The sequence below is a fragment of the Pelophylax lessonae genome (assembly GCF_965119305.1).
Source record: "Pelophylax lessonae genome assembly, chromosome: 4".
NCBI classification, from domain to species: domain Eukaryota; kingdom Metazoa; phylum Chordata; class Amphibia; order Anura; family Ranidae; genus Pelophylax; species Pelophylax lessonae.
Genome location: NC_138771.1, coordinates 606,088,022 through 606,105,582, shown reverse-complemented (window position 1 = coordinate 606,105,582; position 17,561 = coordinate 606,088,022). Strand labels below are relative to the sequence as shown.

Sequence of the window (17,561 nt, the reverse complement as noted above, 5' to 3'; positions counted from 1 at the left end):
TAATTAGAAATACTCACTGATCACCCCCGCAGCAGCACCGATCATCCCTCTTCTCCTCACTGACAGGATCTGTCAGGAGGAGAAGAGATCGAAGCCGTTACAACGGCTCTATTTACATTACATGACGGCTGTGATTGGACACAGCCGTCATGTGATCAGGAGGGCCAATCACAGGGCCCTCCTGCCGAATGATGTTGCTCTGTGTCTGAGGGACACAGGCACATCGAGATCGCGCCGCTGCGCGTGCCCGCGGCGGCGCGATCTCTCTCCTTCTGAAGGACGTTCCGGAACATCCATTCAGAAGGACGAGACTTCCGCCCGGCCGTATATCTACAATGGCCCGGGTGGGAGGTGGTTAAACAGGGTTAGATACCAGCGGTGGGTGATTTTATACATTTTCAAGTTGTTTACATTCCGGGTAGATTTATGGATTGAGGACAATGCATGACGCCATTGATCCAAGGAGTAAACCGAATCCAATTCCCATGCTACCAGTGTCAGTTTTATTGAATTGAAGCTTACCCCCTAATGTGGCGTAAATAAGGGAAATTCCCCCCCTAACCACGCCTGGTTGACAAGTGTGTGATTTTGTGTGATTTTTGACTTACCAGTAAAAACAGTTTTACAGTACATAAAACCTAGCAACAGCCCGTAGACAAACTTCTTCCATCACCGGCACTCAAAATAGACCAAACAGGATGTGAAACTCGCTTTATTTGCTGATGACCTGCTACTTTATGTCACTAATCCACATTTCTCTATGCCTTCTATTCTATTTGAATTTCAGTTCTTTGGAGCCTTGAGTAACTTCAAGGTAAAACTTAGCAAAATCAGAAATCCTCAATGTGTCACTCTAACCATATAAAGTTCAGGCTCGTAGGAATAATTTTCCATTTAAAATTCTGCTCCTCTGCGCTCAGCTAGGTATTCAAATTCCGCCTTAGCCAGCTTATTTATATTCAATAAATTATCCATGCAACATACAAGATCTCAAAAAGTATGACAATGCCTTAAACTCAGTTTCCAGAGGATTAACATACTGAAAATGGACACAATTCCACGTTTCACCTCAGGTGTGTATCAGGGCGAATGATTGGCTGATGGGATGACTTTGGCTATTTCTGGACGATGAGGTCGACTGACGGGTACCGCTCCCCGTAGACGTCCTATGACGAAACGTACGTAGGGCGGAAACCCACGTCACTTCCGGTCCGCAGCTCGCCTAGGCTTGGAACGCAGGAGCTTCCTTGGCGCAGACTGCCAATATCTGAAGGGATCTGCTGCATCTACCCAAGCGTGAGTCGCTACTATCATATTGTATACCCGATCTACACTTATCACACTGAGTAGCTTTTCTCTTTTCTCCCTTTTGTACCCAGATGGGATCTTTTTGGGTCCGAGGGGACCGTCAGTAGACAGGTTTGAGGATCTCACCTACATCCTGTCTTTTGGCTCATATACTTAACATCTGTGGTCTTAGGGTAAGTGTGACACCTAGTGTTTAAATTGGAGAATTACATCCCAAAAAGGTATACAATTAGTATCCTCACTGCTCCTTTGATTTAAGAACGATTTATAACCAATACATCCAGCGTTATTTTACCCAACATTACTTATTCAACAGTATTTATTCTACATTATTTACCTATTTAGTAATTGTATTAATCATTATTTATTCAGCAGCACCTATTGGAAATCACTATATTATTGATTCAATATACATCTTTTATCATACATTTTTACCACACTTCACATTTACTTTTTATTTATTTATTTATTTATTGTCTTGGCCTAAATTTTATATATATCGACCCATGTACACAACTATCTATATGTCACTTTGCACGCACTAAGCACTTTTCTCCTCCTCACCCGCATCTTTGCACATGCGTTAGGTAGCGCCGTTTTCCAACTATTCACCCCCACACTACAATTCCACGTTTCTTTAACCTTTTTCAAACTCCCAGATCCTTTTTTAACACACAACAGGGATCCTCAACTTACGGCCCTCCAGCTGTTGCACAACTACACATCCCATGAGGCATTGTAAAACTCTGACATTGACAGATAGGACTAGGCATGATGGGAATTGTAGTTTCCAAACAACTGGAGGGCCATAGTTTGAAGACCCCTGCACTACAATCTGCCATTACAAAGGTTTCTTTGGGGATGTAGTAGACCTAGACTACACAGAACAATTCTATCCCTACCTAAAGCTAAGGGAAGTGTAGGTGCACCGGACTTCTACTATTATCATGTTGCAATGGTTCTAACCAGGTTGGTGAACTGGTTCCACCATTCTCATTCCAAGAAATGGGTCTCTATAGAACAGTCGATTAATTCATAGAATCTCCAGGCGCTTCCTTGGATAGATCTGCCTTTTTGCGGTCCTCACCGGGTCCCACCCTCCCTCTCTACCTTTTCTCACATCTCATTAAAGCCCCGTACACACAATCAGATTATCAAACAATCTGTCGTCCGTTTTTTGTGGCATGCTAGTCTGATGTGGAAAGTGAAGAGGTTATTTTCATACAAATTTTCCCGTACGACCGAATTCTACTTCAGAAGTGATGTCATGTGTTGGATTGCTTTGTATGTGTTCTTTCGTCTCTGAGCATGCCTAGTCTTGCTCTTAAGATTTTTTTCCGTCTAAATCTGTACTAATGAGACTAAAATCGGACGTTGTTTTACGGACAACAAAAATTTTATAGCCTGCACATCAGGATTTTGTCACCCGAAAAGTCTGAGTCGGCTGTCGAAAGCACCATACTAACAATCCGAATATCGGCAGATCGGTCGTCGGACGAAATTTCCCTTCCGAATTTCTTATCGTGTGTACGGGGCTTAGGTATTTGGGATAAATTTGTACCAACTAGGGCTTTCCTCACAATCAGGACAAATACCACCTTTATGTTGTAATCCGCAATTTCCACCTGCGGTGACCGGGACCCGTTTAACGTGAAATAAGGAGACCCACTGAAAAATTTGCCAAATTTTTATGTTAAAGAACACTTCCTCCTTTATTGAACTTAATTCATACACAACGGTCCCTCACTTTTGCAATGGATGGAGTATCGGCAACTGTCGTCCTGTCTATCTCTCTAAATGAATCTTTTAATAGAGATCTGGACTCTTCTGAGTCCCGTCTCCTGAAGATCTTAAACCAAACCATATTCTTTCAGCGGTATACAAGGTTCTTCTTGCAAAATATCACCCTGATCTTCCGGAATTCGCAAACAAATCGGCATATGATCTCAATGTCCAAATGACAGCAGAAGAGTGGGAAAAGTCGTTCATGCTTACACATTGATTGTCTTCAGCAACTAAAGCCCAGGAGATGAACTATAAGCTTCTATCCCACTGGCATCTGTGCCCAATGTCTTTATCGTACACATCCAGATGTATCTGATATATGTTGGCGTTGCCATTCTGCTAAGGGCACATTTGGTGGGAATGCCCTCAAATCTACAATTTTTGGGACCGGATTATGCGGCTGTATACTACAGTCACGGGGGGATGCCTCCAACACGCCACAAATTACCTTGCTTTCTATTCTACTGGGTTCCTTCAAATATATAAAAAAAGGTCTTCTTAAACACAGGTTGACAGCAGCGAGATCAAAGGAACTGCCTGAAGAGCTCAGAGACAGAATTGTGGCAAGGCACAGATCTGGCCAAGGTTACAAAAAGATTTCTGCTGCACTTAAGGTTCCTAAGAGCACAGTGGCCTCCATAATCCTCAAATGGAAGACGTTTGGGACGACCAGAACCCTTCCTAGAGCTGGCCGTCCGGCCAAACTGAGCTATCGGGGTAGAAGAGCCTTTGTGAGAGAGGTAAAGAAGAACCCAAAGATCACTGTGGCTGAGCTCCAGAGATGCAGTCAGGAGATGGGAGAAAGTTGTAGAAAGTCAACCATCACTTCAGCCCTCCACCAGTCGGGGCTTTATGGCAGAGTGGCCCGACGGAAGCCTCTCCTCAGTGTAAGACACATGAAAGCCCGCATGGAGTTTGGTAAAAAACACCTGAAGGACTCCAAGATGGTGAGAAATAAGATTCTCTGGTCTGATGAGACCAAAATAGAACTTTTTGGCCTTAATTCTAAGCGGTATGTGTGGAGAAAACCAGGCACTGCTCATCACCTGTCCAATTACAGTCCCAACAGTGAAGCATGGTGGTGGCAGCATCATGCTGTGGGGGTGTTTTTCAGCTGCAGGGACAGGACGACTGGTTTCAATCGAGGGAAAGATGAATGCGGCCAATTACAGGGATATCCTGGACAAAAACCTTCTCCAGAGTGCTCTGGACCTCAGACTGGGCCGAAGGTTTACCTTCCAACAAGACAATGACCCTAAGCACACAGCTAAAATAACGAAGGAGTGGCTTCACAACCACTCCGTGACTGTTCTTGAATGGCCCAGGCAGAGCCCTGACTTAAACCCAATTGAGCATCTCTGGAGAGACCTAAAAATGGCTGTCCACCAACGTTTACCATCCAACCTGACAGAACTGGTAAGGATCTGCAAGGAGGAATGGCAGAGGATCCCCAAATCCAGGTGTGAAAGACTAGTTGCATCTTTCCCAAAAAGACTCCTGGCTGTATTAGATCAAAAGGGGGCTTCTACTAAATACTGAGCAAAGGGTCTGAATACTTAGGACCATGTGATATTTCAGTTTTTCTTTTTTAATAAATCTGCAACAATGTCAACAATTCTGTGTTTTTCTGTCAGTATGGGGTGCTATGTGTACATTCATGAGGAAGAAGAATGAACTTAAATGATTTTAGCAAATGGCTGCAATATAACAAAGAGTGAAAAATTTAAGGGGGTCTGAATACTTTCCGTACCCACTGTATATTACTAATATATCTATATAAGTAATTTATTATTATAAATATTTATATAAGTAAATTCGTTCATCTATTTAGTAACATAGGTCTATAGAACACATGTTCTATATATTTTTTTTTTCTCTCTTTGAGAGGTACTCTTGTATTACATAAAACGTGTTCCTCTATGTCAAAGTGACTCCCAAAAGTATTGTTGATTATATATTTTTTGTATTGTACTGTGATTAGCGGTATGATAGTACCATCTATGTGTGAAATTTTGTATGTAAAAAGGTTTTTCAATAAACTTAGAGTGAATAGAAGTGACAGCTGGCCCCCTGATAACATAACCAAGGAATACGGTGGCTCGGGACTGGGTGTGCCACAGCAGAGGTTCAGATCCATACAGAGCCCAACTGGAACACAGTGTATGTATATTTCCCACCGTAGGATACCTAGACTGTGCAAGTGCCAGATTGGATGGCGGGTAGGTGTGGCATTTCTGGTGCAGCAGTAGGGTTGTTTGGTGATGCCATAGAGTGTTTCCTTTTTTATCCAAATTATTTAATGTTGGCATGTTTTTGTTTTGTCAGGTATCTCACTGGATGAAATTCTTATTTTTATTGAGCTATGCTGATGTGGGTCAGATCTCGGTGACTGAGATTGCTTGCTTGTTCCCTTGGAATGTGAAATCTTTACCATCATATTTGTATGGGCATTCCAGGCTAATCAGTGAGTATTTAGTCTTACTGAACAAATAGTACCATCTAGTGTAGTCTCAGATTCACCTTTGGAAATACAGTATGTACAACTATATTATTTTATTTAATTCTGTTGCAGTATGTACAATCTTGTTGGTTTTCCAGACCCTTTAGTTTTTGCTGAATCTCTATATACTGATTGCATTTTGGAGGAGGCAATTGGATTGCTCCCTTATCATAATTGGTCAGTAATGATATGCAGCCTAGCTATTTACTTAATTATAGGTTTCATGGCTTCTTAAACTGGTTAATGGTGTTTTAGGTAGGAGTATGTAGCATATATTGGCATTTGGTTTCAGTGACATAACCAAAGTGATGTTATCTGGTATTATGGGTCAAATGCCAAATTTAGATGACCAGAAATAGGTATTGTAATTGGCTGTTTTACTTAATATAGGTATCCAGAATCCGTCATCTTTTAAATTTTGGCCTCTCTCTGTGCTCTGGTGCCCGCCCAGGGATTTCCTATGCACTGTAGCTGCTCTGGCATTAAGGTGTGCCATTGATTGGGATCCTGCAGGTGATATGTGGTAACGCTTTGGTATGCGTTTAATCATAATGTACATTTGTTTTGTTATAGACAACTGCTATTATCTTTCATGTGTCCTAATAAAGTTAATTTAGGTGAAACACATTGACTCATGGAAATGTATATATACTGCTCAAAAAAATAAATAAATAAATAAATAAATAAATGGAACACTTTTTAATCAGAGTATAACATCAAGTCAATTAAACTCCTGGGGTATTGATCTGGCTAGTTAAGTAGCAGAGGGGGTTGTTAATCAGTTTCAGCTGCTTTGATTAAATTAACAGATGCACTAGATGGGCAACAATGAGACAACCTCCAAAAAAGGAATGGTTTTACATGTGGAGGCCACTAACATTTTTTTCCCTACTCATCTTTTCTGACTGTTTTTTTTTTTTACTAGTTTTGCACTTTGGCTAGGGTCAGTGTTACTACTGGTAGCATGAGGCAATACCTGAACCCTATAGAAGTTGCACAGGCAGAAAAACTCCTTTAGGATGGCATATCAATATGTGCCATTGCCAGAAGGTTTACTGTGTCTCCCAGCACAGTCTCAAGAGCATGGATGAGATTCCAGGAGACAGGCAGTCATGGGCGTCCTCAGGTAGGGGCAAGGGGGGGGGGGCAAATGCCGCCCCCCCCCTGGAATCTCAAGTTCCCCTTTCAAGTGGTTGTTAAGCCACTTTATACCATCCTGTCTGGTCTCTTTAATAATCTTGTGTGCCTGTGTATGTGTTTTAAAAAAATAAGCCATTCTTTACCAATTTTCAGAGGGTCCAGCACCGCTCACGTGACCGGTCGGCTCTCTCCTCTCCCATCTGACAGCTGCCTACAGCGGGCGGGGCCGAGGATTCTTCACTGATGTCAGTCGGGAGGGGAGGGGGAGAGAGGCGGCGGGTCACATGAGCGACGAGTGGCGCTTTGAAAACTTGTAAAGAATGGCTTATTTTTATAAAATACAGACACAGGGGGTACACAGGATGACGGAGGCAGGTAAACTGACAACAGTGTCAGGGCTCAGCCACCATGGTATACTATGGTCAGTTTAAAGATGGGAGGACATAGCCAGGCATTTTAGGTGATAGAAGGGGTCAAATTACACAGCAAAGCACTGTGCTGTATAACATGCTTTAAAAGGTAACAGGAACAATTTTTTTTTTTTATGTTAGAGGCTTTATAAATACTGTAAATGCTGCCATTTGCTCTTTAAAAATAAATACTCAAAATAAGTATAATGACATTGTTGAAAAGGGGCGGAACATGGGTGACCTTAAAATGTTGCCCCCCCCTGAAAAAAGTTCTGCGGACGCCCATGCAGGCAGTTACACTAGGAGAGCTGGCCGTAGAAGGTCCTTAACCCATCAGTAGAGCCGGTATCTGCTCCTTTGTGCAAGGAGGAACAGGATGAACACTGCCAGAGCTCTAAAAAATGACCTCCAGCAAGCCACAGGTGTGAAGGTCTCTGACCAAACAATCAGAAACAGACTTCATTAGGGTGGCCTGAGGGACCAACGTCCTCTAGTGTAGTGGGACCTGTGCTCACTGCCCGGCACCATGGAGCGCGATTGGCATTTGCCATTGAACACCAGAATTGGCAGGTTTGCCACTGGCACCCTGTGCTTTTCAGACAGACGTGAAAGGGTCTGGGGAAGTTGTGGAGAACATTATGCTTCTTGTAAGATTGTTCAGCATGACCGGTTTGATGGTGGGTCAGTGATGATCTGGGGAGGGATATCCATGGAAGGAAGCACAGACCTCTACAGGCTAGACAATGGCACCCTGACTGCTATTAGGCAATAGGGATGAAATCCTTGGACCCATTGTCAAACCGTACGCTGGTGTAGTGGGTCCTGGGTTCCTCTTGGTGCACGACAATGCCTGGCCTCATGTGGCGAGAGTATGCAGCCAGTTTCTGGAGGATGAAGGAATTATAACCATTGAATGTATCAAAATAGTGAATACACCACTTAAAAGCAGAAGACCAAGCAGCGCAAATGCTATATAAAGACAAATAAAGGAGTGTCTCAGAAAATATTTCATGGAGTTCAAAAATGATAAATATTGCACAGTTCCGTGAAAAGAGTGCTTAATTTAGTATATCATCCAATGCCGTGGATCCCGTGAATAAAAGGATGATTCTATCACCAACAATTCCACCACAAATGTGACATCCAACACCGCTCCCATCAGATGGCCACTCACTAAAAATATTTGCCCCCTATTTACATGGTATGGGCAATCGTGCTGTAAGAATAAACGGTGACAGATTCCTCTAGATAAGGGAAACTCCCTTGTTTTTTTTTCCTTTAAAATGGCTTTGACACTCACTCTGAAATCCTGGACACAACTCGGAGAACTAACCAGTCTCAGGAGATCAAAAAGGTCCTGGAGATTCCATGAGCAGCTTCCACGGCTGGAAATTCCCACAGATCCTACTGTCGATGAACTAAATGCCATTCTAGAGCCGGTCACATGGGCCCAGAATCATCCTTTATTCACAGGATCCACTGCATTGGATGATATACTAAATTAAGCACTTTTTTTCACAGAACTGTGCAATATTTATCATTTTTTGGACTTCTATGAAATATTTTCTGAGACACTCATTTGTATTTATTTTTTTATATAGCATTTGCCCTGCTTGGTGTTCTTCTTTTAAGTGGTGTATTCACTATTTTGATACAATTTTATTTTAAGTAGAAGCGACTGCAGTTTATAATGTGGTATTTTCAAGTATGATTTTTCACATATAAGTTTTGTTATTTTACATAATATATTAGCACGAGAGATTTCACTATATTAAAACCATTGAATGGCCCGCACGCTCGCCAGACCTAAATCCAATAGAACACCTCTGGGACTTTACGTTTCGGTCCGTCTGATGCCGCCAGGTTGCACCTCAGTCTGTTTAGGAGCTCAGTGATACCCTGGTCCAGATCTGGGAGGAAATACCCCAGGACATCATCCGTTGTCATGCATACAAGCACGTGGGAGCCATACAAACTACTGAGGACCATTTTGAGTTGCTGCAATTAAATTTCAGCAAAATGACTAGCCTGCTGCATCATTTTTTCACTTTGTTTTTTGGGGTGTCTTTGAATTCAGCCCTCTGTAGATTAATCATTTTCATTTCCATTAAACATTCTGGCATCCTTTTGATACTAACATTACCCAGTCCATATCAGTATAGATAATTATCCAGCATGATATTTTCCCCATTGAGATCTGATGTGTTTTCAAACTGTTCCTTTCATTTTTTTGAGCAGTGTACATCAGGATTGGGCATATTCAGCCATAAATATTGCAATGAGGATTATGCATACAAGGTTTTGCAGTTGGTCTCGCCTCTGAGCAAGATATCTTCCACTGCGTGCGTAAATATATATTATATACATACATACATATACACACACACATATATATATATATATATATATATATATATATATATATATATATATATATATATATATATATATATATATATATATATATATATATATATATATATATATATATACACACACACACACACACACACACACACACACACATTATATTATATATATATATATATATATATATATATATATATATATATACACATACATACATACATACACTATATATATATATATATATATATATATATATATATATATATATATATATATATATATATATATATATATATATATATATATATATATATATATATATATATATACACACATACACACACACACACACACACACACATTATATATATACATATACACACATTATATATATACACATATACACACATTATATATATATATATATATATATATATATATATATATATATATATATATATATATATATATATATATATATATATATATATATACACACACACACACACACACATATACATATATATATATATATATATATATATATATATATATATATATATATATATATACACACACATACACACATACATATATATTTATGTGTGTGTGTGTAAATAAATAAACACACACACATATATATATATATATATATATATATATATATGAATTTTAAACAAATTTTGTAAAATCATGTTTTATATATAATTCCGAGTACTCCTTGTCTAGGCCAACACAGTCCGAATTTGCCCCTTTTTTGTATATTTTCTGTGGATTACCTAGTAAAAAAAGGTAAGGGGGATGTGGTTTCTCTTTAAGAATTATTTTTTTGAGACTTCAAATCCCAATTCCCTATATCCCCGCTAACCTGAGCACATCCATCTCATCCCGCAGTGATTGGGCCTCGTGTGCTAGCCCTGTGAGATCCTGGTTACGCTGCTGTAGATCCTGCACCTCGCGATCCAACTCCTGACACCGCTGCCTGTAGTCATCCCGTGCACTCTCCAGCCTAAAAAGACAAAGATCTCTCGTAAAAAACAATCACATTTTGAATATCCTTTATCTCTAGGAAAGTTAGCAAGGCATGACTTTTACACAAAGATCAGTGATTTGCATCAGTTATGATGACATCTATATCTTTGGATCTACCAATCTATTTTTCACTGTTTATGCATTTTTTTACAGTCTGAAGTCATTCAGGTCTGTGTTACATTCAATTCTGAAAAAAGGATCTTTTTTTTAATTTAATAAAACACTGTATATACTCCACGACAGCTTACTTACCATGTCTTCTAAAACAATCCCCCTGTATATTCTGTCCTATGAAGCTGCCATATCTGGATACTCCAGCTACAACAGGGAGAGAACAGCTTGTTCTAGAGTCCTCCTACCTCTAAGGATTCACAAGATTCAGAGACCTGTGCTGGGGCTTCTCCCTGCTTGGCTGAGAGGTGATTATTACTGTCAGACCAGCAGATCAAGATCTCAGTGGATGTTTTATGGTTTCTGCACGGTACCAAGCTTGTGACATAAACACAAGCATATATTCTATTTTTACCTGCACACATTTCAATCACTTTTCAAAGCTGGGTAGGCAATGCAGATTACAGTGCTCTAATGTGGTACTTTTTATGCATGGTTTGTACCTTATCAAAAGGTTGGGCTTGTACCGAAAGGATTTATGATGTTCAAAGTCCATCGACTTCTAACAACCAATCAGAAGTAGCTTACACAAAAGGGTGAAATATTATTGTGCTAAGGGTCAAGGCATATTCTCTAGGTTTGTGCATTATTCTCAAGAGCCTTCAATGACTTCCTACATTCAAGAAACATGCCACCTTATAAGCAGTAAACTTGGCCTGTGTGACCGAAAGACAGAGAGAGAACACAGGACTGTAAGATCTGCTTATGCAAGGACAGATTATACCATCATCATGCTCTGTAGACAGCTGCAATGTATATTTAAGATAAATGAAAATTACTAATAGAACACTTATCCATATATATGGCATTTCCGACACATTAATGGGGGTGTTGATGCTGTTGGAAGTTGTGTGACAAACTGACAAAGGCCGCGTGACGCTCAGACATGTGCACCAAATTCAAACAGTTCATAGTGGTGACCATTTTATTGTCTGTTGGTATTGCTGCAACAGATTTAATAAGGTATACTGCTATATTGGATGTAAGAAAAACAGTGTACAGCAAGACCTTTTCATGTTAGTGTTAACTATGTGGACTTGTTATACTGGGGTTGTACTAGTGATCAACCAATATCGTTTTTTTAAAGCCCGATACCAATATTTTGGTCATCAGATATCAGTATAGGCTGATATTGTCGGACATTTTTTTACAGCTACTCCTTGAGGAGGGATCTGAGGGTCTCAAAGACCACAAACCCCTCCTCGGCACTGAAAAGCATTAAAAACGCCAAGCTTGGCTGTTTTGAATGCGGTCAGTTTTTTTTAAATTTGGCGCCGGGTTTTTTACATGGAGACCCAGATCAGAGCCGAATGCAGCTTTGATCGGGTCTTCGGCGGCCACGCAGGTAGGATGCCCGGGTCTCCCGGTGGGACAGGAGACCCTTGTAATGACAGCCGAGCACCTTCTCAGCCGCATCAGTTGTCATTAGAAGACAGCTGACCGCCGGCTATGGACGCTGGTACTGGGGTGATGCCTCTAGCTGCAGGCATCACTCCGGTACAGCACTTTCCCGAAAGATCGGTAACCTCAGGGGCCGATTCCGATATATCGGGGAAAGTGCAAATCAGCCCCCGATATATCGGTGGTGCCGATAATCGGTTGATCCCTAGGTTGTACAGTAATGAATTAGGGTCCATTCACAGTAGTAGTGCGTATTACAGCTCAGCTGCTGGTGTGCGCTCTGAAGGAGTAGTGCAATGCGTTGTAATGACGCATCACACCGTTCATTTTTATTTATTTTTTGTAACTTGATTGAAAAAAGTCACAAAAATTACATGTCATTCAGCTTTATGCACCGAAACGTACAGCATGTAAAATATGTGCTCCACTGTTGAATTCAGAGGACTCAAGGCAATTCGCTTTGTCTATGCGTTACATTAAAGTGGTAATAAATTCAAAACCAAAAATGTATTATATTGCAGCTTTCCCATCATTAGATGCGGTGGCAGTTTTGTTTTCTTTGGCTTTCCCCTCCCTGTTTTCACCTGGTGATCTGACCAGTAACACACCCCCTGTATTAGTGAGACACAACTCTGGATGAATGAGCAGAAGAGGCATAGCAGAAAGCAGCTTTGACAGTAGGGATGTTTAGGGGGGGGAGTTACATGTATTCCCAGATTTACAGCGGCCATTAAAAGCCTACACACCCCTGTAAAATGTCAGGTTTCTGTGATGTAAAAAAATAAATGAGAAAGCTAAATAATTTCAGAACTTTTTCCACCTGTGACCTATAAACTGTACAACTCAATTGAAAAACAAAACTGAAATTGTGTTTTTTATTTTTCATTTCACCCCCCAAAAAAAAACTAAATAATGTGGTTGCATAAGCGTGCACAACCTTCTATAACTGGAGATGTAGCTGTGTTCAGAATTAAGCAATCACATTCAAACTCATGTTAAATAGGAGTCAGTGCCATCATTTAAAGTGCCTCTGATTAACTCCAAATAAAGTTCAGCTGTTCTAGTAGGCCTTTCCTGGCATTTTCTTAGTCGCATCCTACAGTAAAAGCCATGGTCTGCAGAGAGCTTCCAAAGCATCAGAGGGATCTCATTGTTAAAAGGTATCAGCCAGTTAAAAAAACATTTCCAAGGAATTATACCATGGAACACAGTTTAGACAGTCATCATCAAGTGGAGAAAATGTGGCGCAACAGTGACATTACCAAGAACTGGACGTCCCTCCAAAATTGATGAAAAGAAGAAGGTCAGGGAGGCTGCCAAGAGGCCTACAGTAACATTAAAGGAGCTGCAGGAATATCTGGCAAGCACTGGCTGTGCGGTACATGTGACGACAATCTCCCATATTCTTCATCTGTCTGGGCTATGGGGTAGAGTGGCAAGACGGAAGCCTTTTCTTATGAAGAAAAACATCCAAGCCTGGCTAAATTTTGCAAAACCATCTGAAGTCTCCCAAAAGCATGTGAGAAAATGTGTTATGGTCTGATGAAACCAAAGTTGAACTTTTTGGCCATAATTCCAAAAGATAAGTTTGGCACAAAAACAACACCGCACATCACCAAAAGAATACCATTACCCACAGTGAAGCATGGTGGTGGCAGCATCATTCTTTGGTGTTATTTTCCTTCATTTGGAACAGGGGCCTTAGTCAAGGTAGAGGGAATTATAAACAGTTCCAACTACCAGTCAATATTGGCACAAAATCTTCAGGCTTCTGCTAGAAATCTGAACATGAAGATGAACTTCATATTTCAGCATGACAACGACCCAAAGCATACATCCAAATCAACAAAGGAATGGCTTCACCAGAGGAAGATTAGAGTTTTGAAATGGCCCAGCCAGAGCCCAGACCTGAATCCAATTTGAAAATCTGTGGGGTGATCTGAAGAGGGCTGTGCATAGGAGATGCCCTCACAATCTGACAGATTTGGAGTGTTTTTGCAAAGAAGAACGGGCAAATATTGCCAAGTCAAGATGTGCCATGCTGATAGACTCATATCCAAAAAGACTGAGTGCTGTAATCAATCCAAAAAGGTGCTTCAACAAAGTATTAGTTTAAGGGTGTGCACACATAGGCAACCATATTTTATTTTTACTTCCTTCCACCTAAAAGATTTCAGTTCGTTGTTCAACTGAGTTGTACAGTTTATAGGTCACATTAAAAAGTGGAAAAAGTTCTGAAATGATTCATCTTTGTCTCATTTTTTTTTATATTAAAGAAACCTGACATTTTAAACAGGGGTTTTTAGACTTTTTATATCCACTGTAGAACATATTGAAGCCAAACTAAAGCTAAGGCTGGCCATGCACGCATTGAATGTTACTAAATTATATAAGCTATATGCACTTGTATATGTGGTTGCAGGAAAGAAATTTGCTTGATTCCCCCATCAACATAGATAGTGTTGTCAGGGGAATCCCTCCTGTGGATTCATTGTGTCCTCCCAGCTGAGGAAGCCGTCCCCGCCGGGAGAACACGGGGATTACTTGCTAGCAGCTATAACAGCCGCTAGTGATTATCGCTTGCAAAATCTGGCAGGCTGGTTGTACCCAAGCTGATCGATTGATCAACTTGGGTACATTCAGTCTGTCGAAACATGGTTCGAATCATTTCCGGTGTTCTGCATAAACACCAACTTGCCAAGAGCTGCAACGATGTTATTTCCGGTGAGTGTACACCAGGAATAATTGGAGATTTCGACCACTTGGTGTTTTCACACAATACCGGCAGCCTATACACTTTGGTAGATGCTATAAATTAGTGCAGATTGTTAGTCCGCCCGCTAGTAATCAAAAACATGGCCGCCTCCAAGGTGGCGACAACTAGCGGGCGGACTAACAATCTACACTAATTATAGCATCTACCGGAGTGTATAGGCTGCCGGTGTTCTGTGAAAACACCAAGTGGTTGAAATCTCCAATTATTCCTGGTGTACACTCACCGGAAACATGGTCGTTGGAGATCTCAGGAAGTTTGGAGTTTTTTCAGCAGAACGGTTTCTGCTGAACCGGCCGAGATTCGAACCACCTATGGCTGGCTTAACACTTTATAATCAGTTACAAACAGTTTGCATAAATAAATGAAAGCTGATCATTTTTATCACCCCTGCCAGTGTAAAGTGGTTTGTCTCAGTCATGTAAACTGATACATTCTGCTGGGGAGCTTGAGCCTGTGAAAAAAACAGACTGCTGGCTGTATCACTAGATAAAAATAGATGTAAGAAAGCCTTAAAAAGGAAAACTAATGCAGCCATCACATCTAACAATTGGTAAGCGGCAATATAAAAAAAAAAATTACTTTTGGGTTGCATACTGCTTTAACCACTTGCCGACCAGTCACGTTGACTGTACTGCGGCAAAGTGGCTCGTTCCCGTCCAGCGACATAGACCTACATCGCTGGACTCCTCCCCTTGTGGGCGGCGGCGCCGCCGGAGGCTCGCTCCTGCTGTATTCAGTTACAGCGGGAGTCAGGCAAGGGGAGGAGCGGCGGGGATCACCGCCGCTCTTCTCCGATCGTCGGGGAATCGAGTCTGGAGATCCGCCTGCTTGTGTAAACAAAGCGGGCGGATCTCCTAAGTTACAGACAGGGTCAGATTGCAGGGTTCAGCATAGCTGAACCTGCGATCTGTCCCTGTGTCACTCAGTCACCTCCCCCCACACACGTTAGTAAGCACCAGGCATACATTAACTTGATCACCAATAAAAATTAACCCCTTCCCTGCCAGTGTCATTTTTACAGTAACAGTGCATATGTATAGCACTGATTACTGTAGTAATGTCACTGGTACCCCCAAGTGTCAAAAATATCAGTCAAGGGTCCAATCTGTCCGCCGCAATGTCACAGTCCCGCAAAAATCGCAGATCGCCGCCATTACTCGTTAAAAAAACAAAAAAACACCAAAAATGACAGAAATCTTTCCCTTAGTAAACGCAATAACTTTTGCGCAAACCAATCAAAATACGCTTATTGCGATTTTTTTTTACCAAAAATGTGTAGCAGAAAACAAATTGGCCTAGAATGATAAAAAATTTCGATTTTTACATTTTTTTGGGGAATTTCATATAAAAAAAAGTGAAAATATTGTTATTTTTTCAAAATTGTCGCTCTTTTTTTGTTTATAGCGCAAAAAGTAAAAAAATCGCACATGTGATCAAATGGCACCAAAAGAAAGCTCTGTTTGTGGGAAAAAAAAAGGACGTAAATTTCGTTTGGGTTACGGCGTTGCATGACCGCGCAATTGTCAGGTAAAGTCGCACAGTGCCGAATCGCAAAAAGTGGCCTGGACGTAAGACCGCAAAATACTCCGGTGGTAAAGTGGTTAACATACCAATTTAGTTTTTTTTTCCAGAGTGCTATTTATGTTTCACACATATTGAGAAAGACTTTGGAGACATATAAATAAATAATAAACACACGAATATATAGGTGCATCTCATAAAATTAGAATATCATCAAAAATTAAAATTATTTCAGTAATTCAATTCTAAAATGGTTTACTGCTAGTGAAAACCCAAAATTTAGGATTTTAGAAAATCAGATTACACAAGACCATTAAAAAAGAATTTTTAATACAGAAATGTTGGTTTACTGAAATCTCCATGTACAGTATAGTATGCAATCAATACTTGGTCAGGGCTCCTTTTGCATTAATTACTGCATCAGTGCGGTGTGGCATGGAGGCGATCAGCCTGTGGCACTGCTGAGGTGTTATGGAAGCCCAGGTTGCTTTGATAGTGGCCTTCAGCTCATCTGCATTGTTGGGTCTGGTGTCTCATCTTCCTCTTGACAATACCCCACAGATTCTCTATGGCAGTGGTCCTCAACCCTGGTCCTCAGGGCCCACTAACAGGCCAGGTTTGCAAGATAACTGAAATACATCCCAGGTGATATAATTTGCTGCTCAGTGATTGCAGTACTCTAGTCTGCATCTCCCCAAGGTAATACTTAAAAGCTGGCCCTGAGGACCGGAATTGAGGACCACTGCTCTATGGCACGTGTCAAACACAAGGCTCGTGGGCCAAATCTGGCCCGCCAGGCCATCTCATGTTGCCCTCGCACCTCTCCTGCAGCTGTGGCACCCTCTTCATCTCTGCCCCCACCTTACCTCAGCAGTCAGCAGCAGAGAGGACAGAACTCATCTGCCAGATCCTATGCTTCTCAGCTGTGGAGAGAACAGTCTCTCCCATCACCCTGTCTCTGCAGCTGAGAGGGGGGGCAGAACACCTTATATATTTCCTGTGCCTCTCTGTGCAGCCACAGCACCCCTTCCTCTCCACCTTCTCAGCAGACAGCAGCAGCTGACTCAAGCTCTCCTCTGGTCCCCCTCCAGACTATGCACTTTCTGCTTCCCAGCTCCGCCCTCAGCTTCTTCTCGGCAGCAGCACA

At 41.2% G+C, this 17,561-nt stretch overlaps 1 protein-coding gene across 1 annotated transcript in view; it reads right to left on the bottom strand.

Annotated features, from left to right (window-relative positions):
- Positions 1-17,561, bottom strand: part of HOOK2 (hook microtubule tethering protein 2) — a 78,661-nt gene that overhangs the window by 17,923 nt on the left and 43,177 nt on the right. The window contains exon 10 of the mRNA XM_082254301.1: positions 10,382-10,522. Coding sequence (XP_082110427.1) covers positions 10,382-10,522 — 141 coding nt within the window. The remainder of the gene's footprint in view (positions 1-10,381; positions 10,523-17,561) is intronic.